The 17,663-nt window shown below is 40.6% G+C and overlaps 1 protein-coding gene across 2 annotated transcripts; it reads left to right on the top strand.

Annotated features, from left to right (window-relative positions):
• Positions 1 to 842: 842 nt before the first annotated feature.
• Positions 843 to 12,225, top strand: LOC105923498 (H-2 class I histocompatibility antigen, Q9 alpha chain). 2 transcript variants are annotated; one of them, XM_036145818.1, is made up of 8 exons: positions 843 to 982; positions 2,837 to 3,094; positions 8,521 to 8,799; positions 9,046 to 9,348; positions 11,435 to 11,536; positions 11,758 to 11,775; positions 11,889 to 11,935; positions 12,124 to 12,225. In XM_036145818.1, the coding sequence occupies exons 1-7, from the start codon at positions 931 to 933 to the stop codon at positions 11,930 to 11,932; spliced, it is 1,056 nt and encodes a 351-aa protein (XP_036001711.1). In that variant the 5' UTR covers positions 843 to 930; the 3' UTR covers positions 11,933 to 11,935; positions 12,124 to 12,225. The 2 variants fall into 2 exon arrangements, with proteins under 2 accessions (XP_036001711.1, XP_036001712.1); XM_036145819.1 differs by having other exon boundaries at positions 9,049 to 9,348; positions 12,124 to 12,213.
• Positions 12,226 to 17,663: the final 5,438 nt, after the last annotated feature.

Genomic DNA, 17,663 nt, shown 5'->3' with positions numbered 1-17,663 from the left:
ATACAAACATCAAAATGCTATTGTGCCTATTAGTGCTGGATCGGGGGGCCCCGGCCGATACTGGTATCGGTATCGGTGCAACACTAATTCTTATAACTGTAAATATGACTCCAGAGGAGTCGGTGCCTCACCAGCCATGGACCTCACCGCACGTCACTGCAACAGTGTTGGGCTTCCTGTTGTACCTTAAATTAACATGTTTCAATTATACAGTTTAAATGTCAGTGTTTTAAATATTTTTTCACTGAAACTTTGTGCATGTTTTTTTTTCAAGTAATAAATGCATATAAGATTTTAATTTCTAGATTATTCAGGGTCAATAGCTTCATTGATAATTTTATAGTCTTTTCTTGATTTTTGAGTTTGAACTCTTGGGAAAAAACAATGTAAACATTTCTGGTTTAGAAGGATCTCACAATGAGCTGTTCGTATGTTGAACTACTAGAGGGCGCACTTCACCAGATAAACCGGTGCTCTCAAATCTTTAGACAATAATCACTAATTATATAATAGGGCCAAGTATTAAAGCCAGACTTTGACTAATAAAAAAATACTGATATTTTTTTTCTTGTTTTGCCAGGAAACTAAAACGAAAATATAACAATCTTGGCATTGCTGAATACATAAAACCCCGGGACATGAAGCCCATCCATAGATATCCATAATAAAGCCTTTATTATGGATATCTATGTCCGTCAACATGTGAGGTCATCACGTGGTACAAGGAACAGAACTAGTTTCATTTTCGTTCACAACCCCAGCAGCCAAATTTCACCTGGATTTATGTGACGTCGGCAGCCAGAGTATTTTTCTATTGGTTCAGATTAATGTAGCCGCTCCTTCCTTGTTAGATTCTAGTTGAGGAACTAGAACTAGAGAAGCAGTTCGGTGAAAAAGACAACGAAGTTGAGAGATTTTCTGAAGGACAAAATGATTACCTTTGTCTTTTTGCTTCTCCTGGGAATTCACAGCACTGCTGCTGGTAAGTTAGCGGTAGATTTTTGTTCTAATGAAAAAGTGTGGCGCTCTAAGCTTTATAGACCTGCTGCCGAGACCTCGTTAGAGTTTAGATCCGCCTGTAGATTCACCTGGAAACTGGTCGCCCCGGCAATAGAGTCGTTAGGCTCCTCGTTAGCCTGGCTTCCAGGAGGAATGTTGGGGTCACCAGGAGGTGTGAATCGGGGTGAAACTTAGCAGGAATTAAACATATTGCTGTGTTGTAAGTTTTGAAAGTAGAAACCTGAGTCCTCCTCTGTTCAAAGTTGTTTTTTCTCGCTTTACGTAGATGGCTTCCTTCACCCCTCACTCAAATTATCTGTCTTCTTTGTCCAAAATGTGAAAAAAAGTGTCGTTAATCCTTAAGGTACAGGTGGACAGCAGAGTCTTGTCCTGAGGATGAAGCTCTCCTCTGCTGAACCATGAGTCTGTGGAGGTTGTTTGGTTTCTCCAATATAAAGATCAGAACTATGAACTCCTCACTACTCCAGACATTTTGAATTGAGAGCCTCCTGGATAGGAAGCGAAATGCTGTTGTTTTATATATTTAATCCTTTTTATTCACTCTTCAAATTGGTTAAATAATAATAAGATACAATATTTTTCTTGGACAAACACAAAGAATTAAGATATATTTTACGAACAATAGATTTTCTAAGGTTTAATGGATTAAAAAAGCTACAAAAGTGAGTTTAATCCTTAGAAGTGATTTTATATCTAAAAGCAGCAAATTAAAGTATCAGCCACAAGCGGGGGAGTTATCATATTCAGTGTGTTTACTGTCAATGTATGTGTTCACTGTGGGTAAAAAAAAAACAGCTATTATTTAGATATCCTAGGTTATTTTGAATTTTTCATATCCTAACATTAAATCAGTTAATTGTATATATAAATATATTTCATGAAATTAAGTAACATCCACCATTTCACTATAAAGCTAAACTACACTGTTTGTCTTTATTATTTCCTCTAGTAAACATGAAAAGGCAGACATATTTGAACAAGGAAGTACGACACTGTTCCAAATAAATATGTCAAAATATATAAATATATTATTTTGCTTTCATCCTTTGCTAAGTGGAGATAATATTGTTAATCTGTCTAATTTATTGCTTTAGTTTTATATGTATAAAGAACATCTGATTATTTTCAATCATAGTGCCCAATTATTACATATTAAAAAGGTTCTTGCATAAAGTTTGTCTTTATATACTCTTATGAAAAAACTTTCTTTACAAAAAAATAAATAGAGCTCTAATTCAAATCAAAGTGAACTTTGATAAGAGTACGAGATGTTTATGGAGTTGAGGTCAAAAAGCATTTATATTATTTTAAATAACATAATGATACAATGTGTACAACAACCTTTTTAGAAAAGGAGATCATTAAATAAACTCACAACTTATATAATATATTATATTGTGTCCTGTATTTATATAAATATTGTTTCTTTAACGTCTTTTTTAAAGCTGCTAAGAAACAACAATTTTCTTAAGTTGTTAAAATATAACAAACAGTCAAATGTGTTGCACAGTGAGTGGATATGAAGCCTCATGAAGTAAAATAAAATGTTGATAACAAATATAAACTGAATGTAAAAATATTTAATTTGTATAATATTTTATATCAAATGATTACATTCTATAGAAATCTTAAAGGACCAACATTTTCTGGAGGATCTTTTTATGCAGATTGAAGTGATTATATATATAGAAAAATACCGTTAATGTTATTGTTATGTTGTGATTCATAGTTCTTGTACACAAAAAGGTGAAGGGATAAATTCAATTATTTTGGTTTTCTTTTCTCAGCTAAAATCACAATCTTGTGTTTTTTCCAGTGACCCACTCCCTGAAGTATTTCTACACGGCTTCGTCTAACGTCCAAAACTTCCCAGAGTTTGTAGCTGTTGGTTTGGTTGATGATGTTCAGATAATTCACTATGACAACACCAAGAGATGTGAGCCTAAACAGGACTGGATGAAGAACATCACTGAAGATGGCTACTGGGAGAGACAGACTCAATGGCTTTTTGGTACCCAGCAGCTCTTCAAAGCCAGTATTGAAACTGCAAAGTCACGCTTCAACCAAACTGGAGGTTTGTCTGTTTCTCACTATTTATTGATGTTTTTGTTGTTTATGGCAACTATGAGACAGAATCACACCAACAAGAAAGAGACAAATGAAGAGACTCCACTTGACAGTTTTTTTTATGCATGAATAAATATAAAATAAAACAATTACTAAAATCTAATGAACTTTACTTAAGGTGACTTTATTAACCTATGTAATGTTGAGTTATTCACTTACAACATTAATACAATTATTAAATATTTGCCTAGAAGCAAATATGAAGCAAACTGGTGTTTAGGTATAACAGATATATAATAATCAGTGTTTATCAGTGAGATTTCACATTATATAAATTCCTAATATTGTCCATTTTAAGGGTTTAAATTTAGCATCAATATTTTGTTGCTCTTTATTTTTATTATTGCTGATAAAATCCTCTAGAATCACGCAGATATAAAGGTTTGTAAAGTAGTGAGACTGGTTGTCAGAGGGCAGATACAAATAACATAGAAAGGCTAGAAGGTGAAACTTTTCCTTGTCAGGAATGTCAAATTTAGGGAAATTTATTTCCTATGTAAAATATAATTTAAAAAAGTAACAGACTTTATTTTGATTTTTTAATAATGGTCTTTGTTCAATGCCAACAGCATAATTTCTCCTCAGAGAAAGACTAAAATATGACTCATAATTAAACATTTAAAAATAAATGTGAGCAAAGAATTGAGACAAGGTGGGATGATGCAGTTCTCCTTGTTACATATTTTGGTTTATATTTTGTAGCAACAACTTTCATAATGAGACAAATTAATGCAATAAAAATAATATTTTATGGAAACAACTTGAAAACTGACTCTTGCCTAACAGTCACCAGTCCATAGCATAATAAACTTGGTGTGTAATTTTGTTAAATATTATTCCAAACCATTTTATGGTTCTAAAAATGAACATAAATAAACTGTAAACTGGACATCTTTATTGATGACAGATATTAATTAGTATAGCCTGATGATGTTTTTATTAATGTATGAGTTTTTTTGTTTTATCTGTCAAAACTGATTTGTTTGATAATCTGTCTGGTGTGTAAAAATGGAGGATTTCCATTCAAAATTAATTTCTTTAATTTCTGTCATTAGGAAAATGAGCGCAAAAAGTTCCGTCTAGACTTTTTATTCCAGGTTTTAAACTGAAGCTGTGCTCAACCAATGAAACCTGGCAGAGAGTAGGGCGGGTCATTGCAAAGTGGAGATCTGCCATTCTGAGCTTCATCGGTGTTCATCATTTTAACCTTTGGAAGAGCATCTCAAACTGGCCACAGATGGTATAAATGAAAGTTGTGGTGGTTAAAGGTTTTCTTTGGATTTATGTGAACCAGCAGGTCAGAAAGTTCAGCGGAATGATCAGCTGACAACAACTTCCCTCTGCAAGCGATCTGTCGATGCTCTTGCAGTTATTTAATGAGTTATTTCCACCTGTGGCCATGTCTCCTGTCAGTGTTTATTCCCTCCCTTCCAGTAACTTAGCTGATAAACGCAGCGACCAACCAGGGAGCTCTTCATGATTCGCTATTGCATTTTATTTAAAGTCTAACTCTTGGACTGAATGTTTTTTTTGCCAGATGCATTCAAATAGTCACCAGAGTAAAGAAATGTATATTATATGTGAATTATGTGCGCCGTTTGTAAGTAATTTCGATAAAACTTGCTGTATAAGCAAAAGAGCACGAACATTCTTCAATCGGGCTGTTTCGGAATGTGACGTCACAAACAGAACTAGTACCGTGCATCCAGCTGCTAACACTACGACTTTCGCTCCCGATTTATTAAATTTAATTAATAACTCTTATTCTACGTACAAAAAATTTATAAAAAAAAATGTCTGATACATCTAGAAACTCCACCTCAAGCATCGGCGACTCCAATACCGAATATATCTACGAAGAAACGGAGTTTGAACAAGGTGAACCTGAGGAGACTATATCTAATGCTGCCAAGACATAGAGCCCATGCTCCATTGTAAGTACCCCTCAAAATCCTCGCTCGTGAAGTGTGAATTGCATAAAACACTTTTGTCACTGCCGGCAATCCAGTCCTTTCGCATTTCTTTTACGAATTTATCCCATTTCTTTTGGACCTTTTGATCCTTCGGCCAAGTATGTAGCGCTACTTTCTGCCCTGCACCAGACCGCAGTGAAGTTGGCTTGACATTAGACGTTCAACCTCCGATATAAAATAATTGTAGCCGTCCAGTGGTTTCATGGCTTTCGTGCTCTCTCGTGTGTACTGGCCTGCGTGTTTATAAGGTAGCTGTATATGTCGCCGTACGGAACCCTTGGCCAGCATTTCACAGACTCGCTCTATCCCTTCAGGCTTTTGCTGTATAAATCTGGCAATATGATACCATCAACCATCAACTTACTCTTAAACGATCTTGTAATACGTTATCTAAAGAAGAAAAATACGTGGAGAACTCGTCAGTTTCCTTCCAGTCCGGCGCGCATGCGCGAAAAACCCGGATGAAAACAATAGCAGTGAACTGGTCTATAAGCGACACTAGAAGGCATTTTATTGTGGACTTAGTTGGGCGATTTTTATTTTTTTTAAAGCGCTTGCTCAAAGTAGACGTGGATCAGCAGATTTGGTGTGTGAAAGAAGATACTGGAAAATATACCCATATATCCTTGTTCGCCGTACCGGTTATACAACGTAAACGCCTGTGTGTTTCTATGCAAGTTCGTTGCACGCATTCTCGGTGTTGAACTTGAACTGACGTCACACGTCGGAAATGGCCGATCGTAAACGAAGACAGCACCAAATGCGGAATACCAAAATCGGTGTATAAAATGCGCAATATTTCATATTTAAACTTAATTTGAACACTTTTGATACACAAAGATTCAAAGTTTACCTTGTTCTGGAAGTTATTCAACGGTTTTCAGGATTTTTTTTCAGTCCAAGAGTTAGACTTTAAACCTCAACTCAAAGAGTAACGCGCTAGCTCAGGCTAAGTTAGCATGATGCGCTTTCTTTTTTTTTTTTTGAAAGAGGGGTCGGAATGTGAAACAATGTCCCGCATTTGAGCAGGTCCGATTCGTAAAAAGTAAAAAAAAAATCCACTTGCACTTTTCTGAAACAAAGAAGGACCCGATTTTGCTGAGTACCAGCAGAACCAGACGATGACCCGGTTCTGATCTTATGGACTGAAGAACAGAACCAAAGGAAAAACCTCCCACACCTGAAGACGCTCTGAGATCAGAACCACTGTAGAGTTCTGCCACAGTGGTTCTGTTCATCTCACATCAACCAACAGATTTTAGGAACACTTTCCCACCAGAACCTTAACTAAACCGCCCCGCCCACAGGAACCTGCTCCATCAGAACCAGATTCTGGGTCGAGCCGCTCTGAGCGGGATGGAGATGCTGCGTGATCAGCTGTGTGTTCTCAGTGGAAATGAGTTTAAACCAACTTAGACAGAACGTCACTAAAATGGTCCCATTTGGACCCAAATCAACGACCAGCAGAACTTTACTGAGCTGAACCCAGTTTGTTTGGTGAATAAATAAAAAGTCAAACTACAGATTAGATTAAATCAGGTTAAAATGACTGATGGCTGTCGCTGCTGTCAGGATGATCAATGATCTGATTGATGGAAATTAGCTGAAATAATTTAGTGATCAGAAAAATCTGTTTATGACTAAAATGACATTAAATCTAAATATAATTTCTCCTCTAATCAATAAAACATGTTCTGAACTGTTTAAATATTGAGGTGAGAGAATAAAACAATGAGCAGATAAATCCATTAATGATCCAAACGAAGAATAAAAGCTAAAATGGAGTAAAAAGCTGATATTTAGATGATTTCCTCTCTGTGTCTCCATCACTGCCAGTCAGCAGAAAACCTTCATGTCAAACCTGGAGACATCAGACCCGCTTCAGGAAAAGGTTCTGGTTCTCCAGCTTCCTGACATTTACCTGCTGGTTCTGGTTCTGCTGCAGTCGCTCCGACCTGAAAACACTGCAGAGCCTCACGTGTTTTCATGCTGATCTGGAACCAAACGGGTCAGAATATGTTCTGGTTCTGTTTTAGTTCAGAGGCGTTTGGACCGTAGCTGAGAGCCAACATGTGTCAGACGGTCTGACCCGGTAAAAGCTCGGTTCTGTCCATCATCTCCTCTGTTGAGCTGCTCTCAGTCTAGCAGGGATTTTATTCTGGGTCAGAAACGTTCAGTGAAGCAGAACCAGAACCGCTCTGATCCAGAACATCCAGCTTTTCTCCTCCGTCTGTTCAGAGACGGACAGAAACGAGACGGGGACGGATTATTTGTCTCCTTGGTGCTGATGGAGGAGAGTTGGACCTCTGCTGCTGTAGCAGAACCAGAACCATGAGAGGAACGTTAAACCCAGGTGTGGTTCTCCTCTCAGTAGCTGTAGAACCCAGGAGAACCATCAGAACCATGGTCCAGGAAGCAGAGGTCCAGCTGCATCCAGAGTGTTAACAGTGAAGCTCAGCAGTGAAACAGAACCTTTATTCAGGGGGAACCAGAACTTTGAGCAGCTGGAAGCAGTTTTTCCTTCAGGTTCTGCAGGTCGGATGAAACTCTTGTAGAAAACCCATAAAACGGTTCAGACGGGGTTGAGTGTCTCTGCTGCAGCTGCTGTGATGAAGCTGCATCTCCAGGAACCGTGTCCTTCATGTTCTCCAGAACCTGGTTTCACCAACGTCTCAGCAGCTCAGAGCAGAAACCCAGTTTGTCTGGTCAGCAGGAAGCTTCATGAGCCTCAAGCAGGTTCTGCTGCTGCAGTCGTCTGGCAGCACCAGCAGAGAAACGACGACATGAGAGCAGCTGAACTGGGTTCATCCAGACGCAGCTGGAAGAACGGACCGATGGCAGCTGGAAGCAGCTCAGAGCGTCCAGATGATCACAAACTCAGTTTATTGTTGTCTGGACTGAAGGTTAATCAGGTCTCCTCTGATCAGGAGGAACATCTTCACCAACGCAGCAGAAGAACCATCAGGTCCAACATCTGCTGTAGATTTAGCTGCTTTCTAGAGGAGGAGCTGCTGGGTCAGTGGTTCTGGTTCTGGTCAGTATACCTCCATGTCCTTAAAAACAGCAGCGCTCCAACTGCAGGTTTCTCAGAGCGAGCCACCAGAACTGACAAAGACTCCTGGATAAACGTTGAAACGTTTTCAAAAGGAACTGAACGAAAGTCCGGTTCCCTGCGATTTAAGCCTGTTTGCTGTCACAATGACCCGGATAACTGAGTGAAACCTTGAAAGCTCGCGAGATCAGGATGGTCTCACGAGGCTAGTCTCAATGACCCGGATAACTGAGAATTTGCACATGTATGTTTGGATGACTGTCTTTCTGTTTATCAATGAAAACCTATGTTAATTAAAATAGTAAAATGCAAAATCTCATTTTAGTTTTCTGCATTCTCTGTCTTTAGGTGTCCACATCTTCCAGAACATGTACGGCTGTGAGTGGGATGATGAGACTGAAGAGGTTACTGGCTATGACCAGTTTGGCTATGATGGGGAAGACTTTGTATCATTGAACATAAAGACAAACGCATGGATCGCTCCAAAACAACAGGCTGTCATTACTACATATAAATGGAACAATGACAGAGGTTTAATGAAGAGCCAGAAGAACTACCTGACCCAGATTTGTCCTGGGTGGCTGAAGAAGTATGTCGACTATGGGAGGAGCTCTCTGATGAGAACAGGTATAGTCATAATCCTGACTTTATTTGTATGAAGAGATTATTTCTAGATTTTGTTTTACTAGAAATACGCAAAGGAAACACTCATCTACGTACTGATTTCTTCACCACATTGTTGACTAAATGACTCAGTCCTGTTTGTGTATTTGAAGTCTGTCTCCTACTCTGAAAAATGTTATTAAATTTCCTTTTCATTAGATATAAATCATTATAAACAGTTTATATTTGAACTTCTTGTGTCTCCATCTGCAGATCTTCCATCAGTCTCCTTCCTCAAGAAGTCTTCCTCGTCTCCAGTCAGCTGCCACGCTACAGGTTTCTACCCCAACAGAACAAAGATGTTCTGGAGGAAAGATGGAGAGGAGGTTCATGATGGTGTGGTCAAAGGAGAGATCCTCCCTAACAATGATGGGACCTTCCAGATGAGCGTTGACATAGATCTGTCATCTGTTACACCTGAAGACTGGAACAAGTATGAATGTGTGTTTCAGCTCTCTGGAGTCAGAGATGACGTCCATAGACTGGAGAAAACAAAGATCAGAACAGGGCATGGTGAGAAGGAAATATGAGATATGAAGTCTCCTTAAAATGTGTTTATTTGTTCATTTACTCCTTGGGCTTTCTTATTTAGCAGATTTTTGTTAGTGCAACCCGATTGCAGGACTTTTTAAAATTAGATCCATGGTAGTATCTTTATTTTTAACATCCATTCATCCATTTTCCTACACGCTTATCTCTTGTGGGGTCGTGAGGAGTGCTGTTGCCTATCTCCAGCTGTCAATGGGTGAGAGGTGGGGTTACCATGTACAGGTCACCAGCAGTGTTCCCTCTAAACTGCACGCGTGCACCATCGCGCACATCATCTGGCTTCAGCGCGCACAGCAAAGCTATGCTGCGCAGAAAATAAAATCCAAGCTGAACTGTAAACAAAATAATAATAAACCAAGTTGTACTATTTTGCAACTCTGGTGAGACGGTGTTCCGCGGCCCAGTCTGTGAGCGCAGGTGCTGATCGGAGCGCACCGCTGATTGATGGGTAGAGCAGACGCCTTTATAGTTGGGCAGGTTGCGGTGTGCGTCTTTGTTCTGGACTCTGTTGAAGAAAAAAATACAGATCTACCCCGAGTAGAAAGCTGCTGCTCTGAGTAGTTCTTCCTCACTCTGTCATGCTCAGGTTTTCGGTTTAAGAACATGTGATATCAGTCAGGTAACGAAACTCAGTGTCCAACCAACCATGACATCAAAGCGAGCATGAAAGAAGCCCTGATCAATGGAACGCAGATAACGTGCTTCACCATGGCAACGACATAAGCCTTAAGGTGCGCATGAGTGGAATTAGAAAATTTTAATGAAAGCATATGGAGAATATTTAACCATAGGAAATAATGCTGTTGGTGCTGAAAAAGCGAGTTGGCTTGATATGTTATTTGATGGAGAATTAAAGCTGTTTTCTCCCACTTCACTAATTCAACACAAAAGGGAAGTGGGGAGGGCACATTAATTACAAAAAACATTAAAAGGACATGGCAGCCAATCTTGATGAAGTTTAATCAGGTACAGTTAAATTCTAAGTTTTCTTTTGTTTAAACATACTCAACTAAATCATTAATTGGCTATATTCAACATATGCAAATAATATTGGGATGGTGTGAGTTATTGAATAACTGAGATGTTCATCTTTTTGCAAGCGTTGGTCACCCATCATTCTAAAAATAAGTTGACTTTAATTGTCTTGTAAGTGTTTAATTTGTTCCAATCTCACTTTATATTAATCATATAGGCTATATGTATATTTCCAGCTGAAGTAAAGATAGTGTTATTTAAGTGGAGAAATGTGCAGTAGCCCTAACAGTATTGGGGGAGGGGGAATAAGTGAATGGAAACTAAAATAGATGAATAGAAAAGTAGAACTGGAAGAGCCAAAATTTGACACAGAATAAATTATTGCTTTCATTCTGTAAAGTTCTATTATGAATCTTGTGGGTCTCTGACTATGGAACAACTTTCCTAAATCAGTTTTATCTAAACTAAATAACTTAAAAGAAATTAATATAACCTCAGGTTTTAGACAGGCGTAATGTAGCCTCAGTGTGCTCGTGTGATGTTGCTCACAGAGGTCAAGTAAACGCTCAGGGAGTTTGTGTGTTTGCTCAGACACATGAAAAATTAGGGGGAACATTGGTCACCAGTCTATCGCAGATCTTTATTTTCACATAGTTTTTATTAAGCATTTAAAAAAGCCAATGGCTTTGTGTTATTTAGTCAGTTATTGAAAATTAGACATGTTCCTAACTTTATACATAGTCTAAAACACAATTTTTAATAGAAAGCCTTACTTTTGATTAATTTTTATTTTCCGTTACTCTTGCAGTATCACTAAAAGACAATTTTTAAGTCATAAGTTATGTAGACTTGCTTGTCCTTAATTTCTGCAACACCTTTCCAGTCTTCTATTTTCACTGTGACAGGAAAACAGTCCTTTTACTGAATTTATTTTGGATCATATCCACAGAAATTTCTTTAAGTTTTGTTGATGAAATTTGTATAGAGTGTTCCATTTCTTATTTACTTCCTGTCTTTCCCCAATATTTCTGACAACTAAGATATAGTTTCATCAGTGTGACTGGTTTTGTTTCAGGTCCTTCAGAGTTCCCAACTGGGGCTGTTATTGGTGGTGTTGGTGGACTCCTTCTTCTGGCAAGCATCATTGTGCTTGCCATCTGGTATAACAACAACAATGGTAAGTGTATGTAATGGTGAACCAAAACTACGTTTCCATTATCATGCCAGCTTTATTAATGTACTATTTGTCTTCATGTTACAATTATTTTTATTGGGTTTTACTATTGACCAAACTTGTCATTACATTTTTAGATATAATGCTGCAGATAGTTGTAATGAAAAGATTTTGTTTACATTTATGAAAAACAAAATTGAAAAATGCTGTTTTTTGTGTTTCAGGCTTTAAGCGGACAAATAGTGAGTATGCTGAGTTTTTTTTATCTAGCTTGGTCTGATATTAAGTTTCTTGTGATTCCTAATACTATGAAAGCCAAAGAATAATTTCACATACTTTTTTGTCTTGTTTTTAGTTTCTGACACCTCATCTTCTTCTTCAGATGATTTATGTCCCTAGAAAGTAAGTTAATTATAATAAAACAGCCTTTCAGAATTGCTCCGGTAGGTTCTGTTTCAATCAGATAGCATATGTTCTTTGCATCTTATTTCTGACACTCAGGAAATTAATTTGTAAATATAAAGTAAAAATTGAAAGCAGCATTGCATTAAAAAGAACACAATCAGTATATTTATCAACTTTCTCAACAGATCAACAGCAGAAGATGGGGGCAATCAGCTAAATGCACAAAGAAGAAAACAGTCTTTAGCAAAGTCTGTTCTAGGGCTGGACGATAATTCAATAATATTATATATGGTAAATGGTTTGTACTTGTATAGCACTTTTAACTAGTCTTAATGACCTCCAAAGTGCTTTACACTACAGTTTAGTCATTTACCCATTCACACTCTGACGATGGTAAGCTATGTTAGTAGCTCCATCTGCCCATGGGCAGACTGACAGAGGAGAGGCTGCTATGCACCAGCGCCACCGGGCCCTCTGACCACCGCCAGCAGTCAATGTGGGTGAAGTGTCTTGCCCAGGGACACAATGACAGAGACAGTCAGGGGGGTGTCGAACCGGTAACCAGCCAATTGCAGGACGAACTCCCAAACCTCTGCACCACCGTCGCAATAGGGGAAAAAAAGGGTCGATAAATTCGATATAGAGACTGTTTTCCTTCCTTTTCATTGTAGCCTATCATATTAGTTGATGCTACAGTTACTACTCCCTCTCAACAAATTGCAATCGTGGACCCAGGCTCGTCGTCACAAAGCACCGCCCTCTCAAACCACAACACAGACGGTGTGAATATGTCGCAGCAAGGAGAGGCGGAGGAAATTGTCCCAAAAAGGGGTTTTACTAGTTTGCCAGTTTGGCAATATTTCGGTTATAGTGAAGTCGGTCAAAAAAAACAAACCACAGTGATGTGTAAAATTTGCAGGGAACCGGTAAAAACAAAGTGTAGTAACACAACCAACTTGTTTCATCACATAAGCCACTCACACCCGCAGCAGCGGGAGCTGTGCAGCCCCGCGCGACTCCGTGTCATCTTCTTAGGAATCTTCTGGAACTTCTTCCAAAACAAAGCAGGTATAGCAACTAAACTGGGCTCCCTTCTTTGTGATAAAATGAAAAAGCGTCCAAGCGGCATAAGGACATAACGCATGCAGTAACGTGTTTCATAGTGATGGATATGCTGCTGTTGTCTGCAGCTGAAAAACCTGGCTTCAAACAACTACTCGCCACTCTTGATCCGCGATATAAAGTTCCGGGACGCAAGTTTTTCTCTAACAGCGCTCCCTAAATTGTGCAACTAGTGCAGGGAATCAGTGCAAAATGAGCTGCAATCAGTGTTCTTCCCACTTCACAACCTCGGACCTCAGCACTGCATCAGCCTCTAAATTGACTATATAGAAAGAGAATGGAACCTGAGGAGTAAGTAGTGTACTACTCCCACATAAATAGGCTATTCTATTTATTTATTTATTTATTTGTTTGTTATATTTATTTTGAACATTTTACTGGTCCGTCCGTCCGTCCGTCCGTCCGTTGTCTTCCGCTTATCCGGGGTCGGGTCGCGGGGGTAGCGGCTTCAGTAGGGAGGCCCAGACGTCCCTCTCCCCAGCCACTTGGGCCAGCTCCTCAGGAGGAACCCCAAGGCGTTCCCAGGCCAGCCGGGAGACATAGTCCCTCCAGCGTGTCCTGGGTCTTCCCCTGGGCCTCCTCCCGGTGGGACGTGCCCGGAACACCTCACCAGGGAGGCGTCCAGGAGGCATCCTGACCAGATGCCCGAGCCACCTCAACTGGCTCCTCTCGACGTGGAGGAGCAGCGGCTCTACTCTGAGTCCTCCCCGGATGACTGAGCTCCTCACCCTATCTCTAAGGGAGAGCCCAGACACACTACGGAGAAAACTCATTTCAGCCGCTTGTATCCGGGATCTCGTTCTTTCGGTCACGACCCAAAGCTCGTGACCATAGATGAGGGTAGGAACGTAGATCGACCGGTAAATCGAGAGCTTCGCCTTTTGGCTCAGCTCTCTCTTCACCACAACGGATCGGTACAGCGCCCGCTTCACAGCAGACGCTGCACCAATCCGCCTGTCGATCTCCCGCTCCATCTTCCCCTCATTCGTGAACAAGACCCCAAGATACTTGAACTCCTCCACTAGGGGCAGGACATCCTCCCCAACCTGGAGAAGGCACTCTACCCTTTTCCGGTTCAAGACCATGGTCTCGGATTTGGAGGCACTGATTTTCATCCCGGCCGCTTCGCACTCAGCTGCGAACCGCTCCAGTGAGAGCTGTAGATCACGCCCTGATGAAGCCAATAGGACCACGTCATCCGCGAATAGCAGAGACGCAATCCTAAGGCCACCAAAGCGGATCCCCTCAACACCTTGGCTGCGCCTAGAAATTCTGTCCATAAAAGTTATGAACAGAATCGGTGACAAAGGGCAGCCTTGGCGGAGTCCAACTCTCACCGGAAACGAGTCCGACTTACTGCCGGCAATGCGGACCAGACTCTGACACTGGTCGTACAGAGACCTGACAGCCCTTATTAAAGGGCCCGGTACTTCATACTCCCGGAGTACCCCCCACAGGATCCCCCGGGGGACACGGTCGAATGCCTTCTCCAGATCCACAAAACACATGTAGACTGGTTGGGCAAACTCCCATGCCCCCTCCAGAATCCTGCTGAGGGTATAGAGCTGGTCCAGTGTTCCACGGCCAGGACAAAAACCACACTGCTCTTCCTGAATCCGAGATTCGACTATCCGACGGACCCTCCTTTCCAGAACCCCTGAATAGACCTTACCAGGGAGGCTTAAGAGTGTGATTCCTCTGTAGTTGGAACACACCCTCCGGTCCCCCTTTTTAAATAGGGGGACCACCACCCCAGTCTGCCAATCCAGGGGAACTGCCCCCGATGTCCACGCAATGTTGCAGAGCCGCGTTAACCAACACAGCCCCACAACATCCAGAGCCTTAAGGTACTCGAATCTCGAATCTCATCCACCCCCGAGGCCTTGCCACCGAGGAGCTTTTTAACAACCTCGGCAACCTCAGCACCAGAGATGGGAGAACCCGACCCAGAGTCCTCAGGCTCTGCTTCCTCAATGGAAGACGTGTTGGTAGGATTAAGGAGGTCTTCGAAGTATTCCGCCCACCGACACACGACGTCCCGAGTCGAGGTCAGCAGCACACCACCCCCACTGTAAACAGTGTTGGTACTGCACTGCTTCCCCCTCCTGAGACGCCGGATAGTGGACCAGAATCGCTTCGAAGCCGTACGGAAGTCTTTCTCCATGGCCTCTCCGAACTCTTCCCACGCCCGAGTTTTTGCCTCGGCGACCAGCCGAGCCGCCTGCCGCTTCGACTGCCGGTACACATCAGCTGCTTCCGGAGTCCCACAGGCCAAAAAAGCCCGATAGGACTCCTTCTTCAGCTTGACGGCTTCCCTCTCCGCTGGTGTCCACCAGCGGGTTCGAGGGTTGCCGCCACGACATGCACCGACAACCTTGCGGCCACAGCTCCGACTAGCCGCCTCAACAATAGAGGCGTGGAACATGGTCCATTCAGACTCAATGTCCCCCGCCTCCCTCGGGACGTGTTTAAAGTTCTCCCGGAGGTGGGAGTTAAAGCTCCGCCTCACAGGGGACTCCGCCAGACGTTCCCAGCAAACCCTCACAGTGCGTTTGGGCCTGCCCGGTCGGACCGGCTTCCTCCCCCGCCATCGGAGCCAACTCACCACCAGGTAGTGGTCGGTGGAGAGCTCCGCCCCTCTCTTCACCCGAGTGTCCAAGACATGCGGCCGCAGGTCAGATGAAACGACAACAAAGTCGATCATTGAACTGCGACCTAGGGTGTCCTGGTGCCAAGAGCACATATGGACACCCTTATGCTTGAACATGGTGTTTGTGATGGACAATCCATGACGAGCACAGAAGTCCAACAACAAAACACCACTCGAGTAACGAAAATTACTGGTCACTTTAGTTTATTCTTTGTCAGTATTTAATAACATCACACAGGTCTCTTAAGTTGAGTTATTTGTCTTTAAGAAATCAGTTATGGGTAAAAATGTTGGTTAGTGTTTGAGTGTTCTTTATTAAGTCATTTAGCAATATCATAAGAGCCAGGTTTTAAATCTTTTTGATAATTATCGATATCGATCAATATGTATTTTTTTTATTCATCTGCTTTTTTTTGTTGCTTTTTTTATGCTTTTTTTTATATACAAAAGCTAATCTAGCATGCTATAATGTTTTCACCAACGTGAAACGTCTTTACTTGGGTTTGATTAAAACAGTTTCTTCCAAGTGGGTTTCCTCTGTTTCTGTGAATCGCTCTTATTAAAGCTGTAACATTTTGCCAATAAAGATGTACATAGTGCAGGTTTATCGATTATAATTTACATATGAAACTACTTCTGATTTATTTGTATTACCAAGGGTTAAAGTAAATAAATTTGGTTAATGTGGTTTTGTAGTTTCTTGACCTTCCAAATTTGATTCACATACAAACAGCAACATTTCCACATTTTATTATTTTGAAGATTGTGGAATCATATCATGTACTGTGTTTGAGAATGTTTGTGGTGAGGGGAGAGAAGGGGAGTAAGTTCTTCTGGAAACAGTTTCCCTTTGTACTTAGGGCAGCTGCATTAGATCAGTTTATATGGCGCACATAAACAACCTCTTGTCAGGCACCAGATAAAAGCCAAGAAGAAGGGAAGTGAAGTGTGCGTCTGGAAGATGTCTGCAGCTGACCTACGGTGTTTAGACATAAAAGCAGAGATTTTAGGGTAAAGAGATCAGATTAACACTGGCACGGCTTTCCACTGTTTTGCTGTCAGTGTTGATCTTCAAAGATATCTTTCTACTTGTTTCCATATATTAAATATCTGGTTATTTTGCATTCACTGACTCTTTTGCTTTTGTTCTCTCACATCACCGAATTTGGAGAGGATCACCAGAATCAAGGGGTGATATTTTAACAAGATATGCTTAGACTTATGTATAAATTTATAGTTTATGTATATATTGTAATGCACTGTGTTTTGAACCCGATAATTCAGACACACACAAAGAGCACTTTTAAGGATTCTGTAAAGCAACAGGTGTAGCCTGTGTGTGAAACCTCTGGAACAGTCTCAGTAATCACTGTAAGGGAGAGGGAAAGGTTAATTTAATTGCTGCATGAAAACTTTTAACATCATTTTAGAATGCTTGAAAATTTGAAAAAACTTTGAATCTGCACTTGTGAATAAAGAATTTTCCAATAATAAATACAGTATTACAGAAAAATTCCACATTTTTATCTTGAAAAGTAATGCCAAATTTAACTCCTTTATATTAAAAATTAGGAATCACATTTTTTGTTGATAACCAATCATGAATCTTGTCCCAAAAAGACTTAACCACAGAACAACTGTAAAAAAGATGTTCTTGTGTTTCAAAATCTGACAAAAATTACATACATCAACATCAAATTAAAATCTTAAACTTAAGAACTCTGCACAGGGATAGATATTCATAGTTTTAAAACGAACGTCTTTCATCTTTGGTAATACAGGAAATGAGAAAAATCGTCTGATCTGATCTTAATAACCTCCATCTCTGAAAACACATTTAAAGATAGATTCCTCTTAACTGGGAGAAGGACATTTTTGTTATTTATATGTTCTTTTATCATTTTGTTACTGAATTTGAGATTCGTAAAATCATATTTATCTATAAGAGTGGGA

The sequence above is a fragment of the Fundulus heteroclitus genome, chromosome 13 (genome assembly GCF_011125445.2).
Source record: "Fundulus heteroclitus isolate FHET01 chromosome 13, MU-UCD_Fhet_4.1, whole genome shotgun sequence".
NCBI lineage: Eukaryota > Metazoa > Chordata > Actinopteri > Cyprinodontiformes > Fundulidae > Fundulus > Fundulus heteroclitus.
This window is presented reverse-complemented; position numbering and strand designations above follow the sequence as displayed.